Source organism: Carassius gibelio, chromosome A23, assembly GCF_023724105.1.
Source record: "Carassius gibelio isolate Cgi1373 ecotype wild population from Czech Republic chromosome A23, carGib1.2-hapl.c, whole genome shotgun sequence".
Taxonomy (NCBI): Eukaryota; Metazoa; Chordata; class Actinopteri; order Cypriniformes; family Cyprinidae; genus Carassius; species Carassius gibelio.
The window spans coordinates 21,160,995-21,170,771 of NC_068393.1; the positions used below are offsets into that span (position 1 = coordinate 21,160,995).

At 37.4% G+C, this 9,777-nt stretch overlaps 1 protein-coding gene across 1 annotated transcript; it reads right to left on the reverse strand.

The window, feature by feature from the left end:
* Positions 1-319: 319 nt before the first annotated feature.
* LOC127944959 (protein-glutamine gamma-glutamyltransferase K-like) lies at positions 320-4,903 on the reverse strand. Its single transcript, XM_052541402.1, has 14 exons — positions 4,809-4,903; positions 4,031-4,479; positions 3,704-3,895; positions 3,322-3,573; positions 3,088-3,206; positions 2,780-2,887; positions 2,478-2,655; positions 2,252-2,390; positions 1,969-2,161; positions 1,735-1,888; positions 1,309-1,593; positions 986-1,146; positions 758-894; positions 320-543 (listed from the first exon to the last, which is right to left on the reverse strand). The coding sequence occupies exons 2-14, from the start codon at positions 4,476-4,478 to the stop codon at positions 396-398; spliced, it is 2,514 nt and encodes an 837-aa protein (XP_052397362.1). The 5' UTR covers position 4,479; positions 4,809-4,903; the 3' UTR covers positions 320-395.
* Positions 4,904-9,777: the final 4,874 nt, after the last annotated feature.

Genomic DNA, 9,777 nt, shown 5'->3' on the forward strand with positions numbered 1-9,777 from the left:
GGATTTTTTTTTTTTTTTTTTTTTTTTATTTGAAGCTGAAGCTACATAGGACAGAGTAACCAACACCATGATACAATTACTTGAGCTTTCAAATGAGGAAAAACTGGTAAATTAATATTCAGAATCACAATTATAAGCTTTCAAACTCATAAAAGGCAATTTCAGAAAGACTACTAAACAAATCAGAAAAGATGAAAAGACAACTTTGTCTTGCATAAAGCATTAGTGCAATTGTCCTACATCATGATTAAATGCATTGTGAGAAGTTTAAGGTTTACAACCTGAAAGTTAAGAGAAACTAACAGCTGTTATCTAACTCTGCAAATCAATTCAGTGTGAACGTTTTCTATTCAGTGGAGCCATGACGTTTCTTCTGTTTTGGTTATTTGATTGGTTTAACAATGCTGTTTGACAGCAATGTTGGAGAATCCATGAACCTGAGTGAGCTGAGGAGAGTCCAGTGAGACCAGAAGTTTCTGTGGGCCGTGACACGTGGGAATAAACTTCTCTGTCAGGCACACTGTGGCATTCCCTGCAATGTCACTGTGAAAGAAAGAAAAAAAGAAAGAAAGATGTTTTATAATACTATGTATATTGTAAAAAAAAAATTATTTCATTAAATAATTAGATGAAATGTTTATCAACAGATATAGAGTTTGCCATTATTTTCAGCAATCATAATTTATATTAATTGCAATTTAAATCTAATAATGCAAAAATTATTCATTATATTATTGAGCAATTAAATCAATTTTACCCATAGTTGACAACTCTTGCATGCTGCTGTCCAAGTCCCACAAAGCGGAATACAGAGTTCTTCAGGACACGAGGCAGTGGATTCTGGAAAGTGATTTTGACTGGCACTTCTTGACCCAAGACCGCATCACTTACAGGCTGAGAAGAAGCACATACAAGACACAATTTAACACTAAATAATTCCAACCAATCAAAAGATTAAACAGTTAAACTCTAACTTTAAACTCACAGCGACAACAAGATCTGGTGTGCGCAGTCTGAAGTTGTACTGGGTGGCCAGAACCTGCTTCGTCTGAGCCACGTGTCCAAAGAGGTTGAGCATCAGTGAGGTGTGATCCACCAGGTGTTCCTTATACTCGTCATAACTCAGGGTCCATTCCAGAGCTCTGCCTATTATAGCAAAAATTACAAACACTGAATGAATACTCATGCTTTCATTACAAGTCTCTTTACCCATAAGCTGCATAATGCCAACTGGGTGGTATCATGTATTGCAACTCTTTATCACTTCTCACATTCAGCTTTATCTTTGAACTCTTTATGATTTCTTACATTCAGAGGGCTTGAGCTCGATGCATGTCTGGTCTCTCTTCAGGAAGGTCTTCCTGACTCCGGTGTAGTACGTGGCTGCAGCCTGGCTGTAGAGGGTGACGCTACGAGGTGAGCTGCATTTGTTTTTAAGATTGATGTAAAGCAAGGCATCCTTGCCCACACATAGTCCATCCTCTTTCAGGCTGACTTCACAGACAACATCCTCAGGACAGGGCAGTGGGTATGTGCATCTTCTCAAGCCGTGACGAAGAGCTGTTTCCAAAGCAGTGCTCTTCTCAGAAGAACCTGATCAATAAAAGACAAAGTAAAACGCACATCTGATTGAATCCCAGGAGAGATACCAAACTTCATCATTTCTAGAAGCCATGGTTCAAAGTATTAAGGGGCTAAAGCAGATGTTTTAAGTGAAATGCTTGTGGGTTTTACCATATGGGTGTTTGTAGAAATTTGTGATGTCTACACGTTGATCTGAGCCGACAGCCTTGGTACTGATGCAGTGACCTACTACATCCTTCTCAATATGAACAACACCAAAGGTCCCGTCACATCTCCGCTGCCAGTAAACCTTATCATTGTTCACCTAGAGCCACAACAGGAATCAGAAGTTATAATCGCTGTTTGTAAATTGTATGCAATGGTAAATTAAAGGAAATAACGCACTTCTGCGAAAAGGAAGGGCACATCATGCTTCAGGAAGACCTGCCCGCTGCGGATCGCAGCAACAGAGGTGGGACCGCAGCGGAAGAAGCCCTGGCTGGTCAGTTGAGGAGTGGAATCAACCACCTGCCAACCTCCAAAACCAGATGGCAGGTCTGGCCGAGTCATCCAGGCCTCATTCCACACATGGTAGTTCCTACATGGAAGAGAAGAAGAAAGATCTAGAAACACTTCATGGACATTCAGAGGAACTCTTGGTGACATTATAAATGGTAATGATACTTACCAGATTGGATCACGGTTCATGTGATCGATCAGCTGAAATTTCTCATCCAAGTAGACATCAGTTGACAAATGAACATCAGTGTCATGAGCAGAACAGAAGTTTGAAACTGGACGAGCAGGAACACCCAAACACCTCAACACTACGAGAAAGAGAAGAACAACAAAATAATTACATCTGTAATCACTTTCTCAAAACTTCTTCTTGTCCAGTCTGCAGGAACTCTTACGTGTGTTGGTGACTCCAGCAAAGGCCAAGCTCTGTCCATACTTGACTGGCGTTCCTCCACATTTGTAGAACTGTTTCAGGATGGCACTGCTGCTGCACCAGGATGTAGGAGCAGTTCCATCTCCATAGCAGTGTGACCAGTTACCCACCAGCACACCACTGCCTTTGCTGGCAATAACCTGTTAAGGAAATACAACTGAAAATATTATAGAAATACTGAATTAAATAAAAGAACAAATCTGACTATTGTGTCAGGCTTTCCAAATGAAATCAGGTGTTGATAAGAAGGAAATGAAGACTCACCATGTCAGAAACCACTCTGGAAATGTTAATGGGGCTTCCCCACCCTGAGCAAGGTGTACAGCTCTTCTCCAACACATACATACACGCAGACAAGATTCCCTTCTCAAACTAAGAATCACAGATCACAGAGGAAGAAAATTAGATATTGTGAAGCAACCCCTTCATGCTATATTGTGCACTTTTATTTCTCAAGTATGGGAAGGTTAGGAAAAACTAGAAACCATAGTGGTGCCTTAGTCTCTAACATATCATGAACATTTAGTTATTGTTGAACTTTCGTAATATATTAATGAAATCTTGGCTCTTACTTGACCAAAGTTCCATGTTTTGCAGCCAATCTGCTGCTTAGTTCCGTAGTAGATTCTGCCCATGTCATTCAGCACATACTCAGCTCTCTCCGCCTCATCACTCAGGTACACACAGTCATCTGAGAAAGAGAACAATGGACTTTAATTGGAAAAGCATTTATTTTCTTTCCTCACTCTATTACATTTTCATATTTAGGTTTCAGTTGTTATATTAAAGTATAATAAAACACGTACCTTTACACCAGGGGTTGAACAGCATGTAAATGTCATTTTCAGGAACATAAGGTAAAGTGAATCTTCCTCCTGGACAGTGTGTCACGACACTGAGCTGGTATCGTCCAACACAAGCAGTCGGAACAGAGTGCACACACAGTTTGATTCGGTTTTGGGCTCGTTCCACAATCTTTGCCCCCCAGCAGTCTTTCTTGAATTCTTCCACAATTGGAACGATCACATAAGTGCCGTCCCGGATGGATGGGATATGACCTGTTAAACATACAAAACAACAAGAGATTCCAGTGATGGTAGAAATACTGGTTCAGCTCCTCACATGTTCCTCCTCTACATATGTAGATACAGTATATTCTCTGTTGTCTTGGATCTTTTAGAAACTAACCTAGTTTGAGCTCCAGGTGAAGCTTGTCACAACTGGGATTGAAAGGACGGCACAGATCCACCCACATGTTGAAACTCTGTCCTCTGCGGACGATGAGATGGTCATCAAGGAAACAATGTGTGTGATGCTCCTGACGATTCAGTCCGGTCCTGCACTTGAGAAGGTCGACTTTACTCACCCGGAGGACAGCATCTGAGAAAACATAAAAAGCAGGGAACAGGTAATTCATTATCAAAAAGACAATTAATTTAGTTATTATGAGTAAGAATAACACATTTCCCATCATACACTGCAGGACAAAGATAAAGGAAATGTGAAGACTCTTACTCTCTGCTCCACAGACTTGCGTGCTTGTACAGTCATCCACATAATTCTTGACGACGACTTCCTTTGTGTCATAATCATGGCATTGAGCAACAAAACCGTAAGGATTAGAGTATGAAGTACCGCAAGGATAATCATATGAAGTACCCCAAGGATAATCATATGAAGTACCCCAAGGATAATCATATGAAGTAGCGCAAGGAGTAGCATATGGAGTAGTGCATGGGTTAACACAAGGGTTAACATATGGGTAGGCATAAGGGGTAGTGCATGGGTCAGTGCAAGGGTTAACATATGGGTGATGATAAGGGATAGTGCATGGGTTAACGCGAGGGTTGGTGTGAACCGGTGTGTAGTATGCTGGTTTCCTCCAGTTGTACTCCTGCAGTTTAATGGCTGGGAAACGGCCAACGCTGCAGAGGTTTTTGTATGGGTTGTATACAAAAGGCATGCTGGGCAAAAAAGAAAGAAATGAGAGTCATGAGTGTGATCTGTAATTGGTCAGTAGATGGTTAATAATTCATAAATTGGGTCTCTTTGTTCTTAGAAATCAGATCTCCAGTTTCTTTTTAAGCTGTAATTACTAGACAGCAAAAGACATATCCTTACATGAAACATTGGGCTGTTCCCAAAAATTTTGACTATATAAAGTTCATACCAGTATAATAGTTTTTAACCAACTCTCGATCCACAAAACAGTCTATGAAATCTAGATGTCAGCTTTCTAATAGAAATGAATAATTTAATAAAGTTTCAAACAATGTCTGAGATGATTACTTACATGGATGTTGTCCTTGTCTGTTCAAGAGAAACTGAACTGGAAACTGCTGCAGAAAGTGAACAGTAAGTCCTGCTTTAACCAGCTTGTGGCTCGTTCTGTAGTTTGTCTCTACAGCAGACGGGATATTTATACTACATCTCCATCTCCACCCCATCCACAGCTCATAGCTGAAGTGTGAATAGTTGTCCTCTTAAGAAAGCCATTAGAGGATTTTGAGTCATATTCATTTAATTGTTTCTTTTAGAGGATTAATGGGACAAATTAACATCTTAGTTCTTTGTTCTAAACATTCATTTTAGACTAACATCTATACCAGAGAATAGAATTCATTAAAATCAGCGTGACACTGCCTATGCTGGATACACCAAGATATTGACAACAGAAATAAAATGTATATATTATATATAAACTTAATTTTAAACTTATATTAATGTGTATGTTGAGTTGTACTTATTGCAGTATACATTAACATTCTCTCAGACACCTAGATATCAGAAACATTCTATAAGCAACGTGTCTATATATTTCATAATGACCCTGTTTGTTAATCTTTTTATATTAAGAAAGCAGCACAATGATTTGTGCATTTGTTGCAAAGGAGAAAAAAATATTTGTACATACATTTGAAGAAATTAAGCTCTCTTCAACAAAGAGATTAGAGAAGAGATTTTAAGGCCAAATTTGCTCTGATACATACAGTAATAGTGCATTATTAAATTAAATTAAATTGCAGTATTGATATGAGTCCATTACTGTTAATTCTACATTTATTCTCATGATTGTCAGAACAAGGATGACTCTTTGATATATGACTGTTAGTCAGTTATTAAATACAATGACTCGTAAAATTGGAAAGAAGAGAAAATGAGTATGACAATTCTCATGCTAGAGAATTTATTTAAAAAAATGACCTGTTTAATTTTCATGTTCATCTTTAATTAAATTTCTCCTTTTCCCTGACAGAAGATAAAATGCTGCTTCAGGCCCTGTGAATAAAACAGCGTCCCCATGCAGTGATGTTGGAAGATGTGTCTATCTGACAAGAGCAAGTGGAAGTAAGGAATCTGATTTCATAACTTCAAATCAGTATGCACCTTTGGATTTATCAACTATGTTATAAAAGGCATTTTCAAATAGGTCATGATTTTTTTTCTGAGACGATATAATTGTTCATTATCCCCAACCTGAACCTTATCCTCCACCCAGATGGCGTATGAGAAAATAAGTTAAAAAAAAGCCTTTAATATGACCAATTAAATTAAAATGACCCAAATACATCCATAAATCAACTGTTCAGCACATAATTAAAAGTGTGTCTAGTAATTCTGTTTAAACTTGACAGAAAACAATGAAAAGGACAATATTCATTTATTCAGTATTCATTCAGTTCGTCTGACCATCCATCCATCCATCCATCCATCCATCATTCTTTCAACCATCCATCCATCCCTCATCCTGTCCTTTCATTCATCCATCCATATTTCATTCCATCTATCCTTTAATCCAAATCGAAATCAATCCATCAGAATGGATTTACTTAAAATGATGTTGTGTTTATCACACCATAATAATTTAGTTTAGTCAGTGAAATCAGTGCAATTTGTGATGGTGTGACACAGTTGATGTTGGATGGAAACCAAAATTTTGTAGATGCAAAACTCTCAAGAAGTGCTCAATGAGCTTTCAGCACTGGACTTTTGAAAAACAGGGATGCTCTGATACCGCTCTTTACTGTAAATGTATAATCTCCAAAATAATATGTATTATGTATTACAGACCAGCGAGTGTGATTTCACCAAGTACAACATGTTCCTGGAACAAAATTCCAATCAACCAATCAGAATTGAGATGCACACTGATTCTAGGAAAACATTATGGGTAGGGTTAAGTTTAGGGGTAAGTCTTTTTCATCATCAAATGGTGTTGATCCAGGAATATGTATTACCTGGCAAAATCACAATGACCTTTACAGACCATTATTATAATGCTCTAGTCAGTCTTACCCATAATTAATCTGACATGCTGCAGACCAAGTCCATCAATACAGAAATATCCAAGACAGTAGGAACCACACATGAACTGTTGATGGTCACTGGATTTGTCTTGGAAAAGAAAAACATGTATTTGGAAAGGTTGGGGGATTTTCTCCTCTCTATTTTACTTAGCTACATCACAGAAACTACTAGACTTTTCATCTCATCTTAGAGACTGAAATCACTGTTGTGGGGAGTTAAATACTTAAAGTTTCTATCTTTCAATTTCAGGCTTCTTTAGTGCAGTTGGTTATCATGTGAATTATTATTATTATTATTATTTTATTTACTACACTTGTTTTTATGAATATTCATTGGCAGACATTTTAATTCTTTCAAGAACATAATCTCTTTAAGAGTTCTCTCTTTAAAAAGCTGCATGCATGTACAGACAGACATAAAAGTGTTCTTCATATTATTCAAATTCATAATATTATTCAAGTTTATTTTATTTCACTTCCTTTAAAATGTAATTTTACATGAAATTATGCAAAATGTGTAAGTGTTTTGCATATTACACAAAACAACGCCAGTGACAAAACTGTGTCCTTTTTTTCTCATTTTTGTGTAATAATATGGCATAAATACCTGCTTTTACATTTTTATAAGACGCACAAGAGCAAAAAATAAAAATAAATAAATAAATAGTTTCTTTATTTGGCTGATCAATTTGAGCTGATTTGTCACATGAACTGTAATTCAGTCTGGTCAAGTACTATTTGTTGCAAACATTACATTTTACATTATTGCAATAAATCACTCAAGTCTTTGCGTTTTAACATTTCAAAATTCCCACCAAAAAAAGTAAATTTATACTTAAACATCTTAACCGACATGTTAGACATCTTAACTGACATCTTAACCAACATCTTAACTGCCGTCAAAAATTGGCCAGATGAAGGCATCTCAGGAGACAGGAATTGTAGCTTACACTGAATTCAGACGTGCCTTAATGCCTTTCTACCCTTGAACTTGTCCTCCGAAGGCAGCATTTTCAGTTTTCGGATGCAGTCTTTAATGTCTCGGTTAACTAATGACCCGATATAGTCCGGCTATATTTCATCATTCCATATATATATATTTGACATGTTCAATACGTAGCCTGTGGGTGATTCTATAATTGGAGATACATTTGACAAAAGTTCATTTAAGTAATTCAACTCAGATTGTGAAGCTTGTGTATTAAATAAAGTAATTGCACACAGACTGAAGTATAAGTCTTTGGTTCTTTTAATTGTGATGATTTTGGCTCACAGTTAACAAAAACCCACCAATTCACTATCTCAACCAATTACATGTAGAATACTTCATAAGACCAAAAAAAAAAAAGTATGTCCATTTACTTAACATGTACTCATTACTTGGTAGAGGCTCCTTTTGCTTTAATTACTGCCTCAATTCTGCGTGGCATGGAGGGGATCAGTTTGTGGCACTGCTGAGGTGGTATGGAAACCCAGGTTTCTTTGACAGTGGCCTCCAGCTTATCTGCATTTTTTGGTCTCTTTTATCTCAATTTCCTCTTGACAATACTCCATAGATTCTCTCTGGGGTTCAGATCTGGTGAGTTTGCTGGTCAGTCAAGCACACCTACACCATGGTCATCTAACCAACCTTTGGTGATTTTGGCAGTGTGGGGGAGGTGCCAAATCCTGCTGGAAAATGAAATCAGCATCATCAAAAAGCTGGTCAGCAGAAGCAAGCATGAATTGCTCCAACATTTTTTGGTAAATGGGTGCAGTGACTTTAGTTAAAAAAAAAACCCATAATGGACCAAACACCAGCAGATGACATTGCACCCAAAATCATCACAGACTGTGAAAACTTAACACTGGACTTCAAGCAACTTGCCACCCTTCCTCCAGACTGAAGGACCTTGGTTTCCAAATGAAATACAAAACTTGCTCTCATCTGAAGAAAGGACTTTGGACCACTGGGCAACAGTCCAGTTCTTTTTTCTACTTAGCATAGGGAAGACGCCTCTGGCGTTGTCTGTGGTTCAGCAAAATCCATGACACCTCTGTGTGTAGTGGCTCTTGATGCCTTGCCCCCAGCCTCAGTCCTTTCTTTGTGAAGTTGACTCAGATTCTTGAATCGATGTTTGCTTGACAGTCCTCATAAGGCTGCAGTTCTCTCTGTTGGTTGTACATCTTTTCCTTCCACACGTTTTCCTTCCACTCAACTTTCTGTTAACATGCTTGGATACAGCACTCGGTGAAAAGCCAGCTTCTTTCTCAATGAATGTTTGTGGCTTACCCTCCTTGTGAAGGGTGTCAATAATAGTCTTCTGGACAACTGTCAGATCAGCAGTCTTCCCCATGAATGTGTAGCCTAGTGAACCAAACTGAGAGATCATTTTGAAGGCTCAGGAAACCTTTTGTTTTGAGTTGATTAGTTGATTTGGCATGTCACCATATTCTAATTTGTTGAAATATTGAATTGGTGGGTTTTTGTTAAATGTGAACCAAAATCATAAAAATTAAAAGAACCAAAGACTTAAACTACTTCAGTCGGTGTGCACTGAATTTATTTAATACATTTGAGTTGAATTACTGAAATAAATGAACTTTTCCATGACATTCTAAGTTGTTGCGACACCTGTAATAACTCATGGGATCCTGATAATATTTCATGGCCATTTGATATTAATTTGAGGGAATGTCATATTAACTCTTGGGAATGTGATATTATGTTGTGGCCTCAAGATCATTTTGTTAAGGAAGGACAACCTTATGTTGTGGCTGCAACTTCTTATGTTGAGGGAATTATATATTTTTCTAGTGGCCATTAGTTTAATGCATAAACAAACCTGCATGACCATAGAAACCCGGGATTATCAAAAATAGATCAAACTATTTAATTTAATATTTGTATATAATTATTATTATTACATTAACTTATTAGGGCTATATTTTTATATTTATTGTTTTATATAATTT

Coding starts and splice junctions, on each gene's coding strand:
- LOC127944959 (XM_052541402.1), bottom strand. CDS start 4,478: ATGCCTTTTGTATACAACCCATACAAAAACCTCTGCAGCGTTGGCCGT. Junction 2,888..3,087: donor AAACATGGAACTTTGGTCAA/GTAAGAGCCAAG, acceptor TGTGATTCTTAG/TTTGAGAAGGGAATCTTGTC. Junction 895..985: donor CACCAGATCTTGTTGTCGCT/GTGAGTTTAAAG, acceptor GCTTCTTCTCAG/CCTGTAAGTGATGCGGTCTT.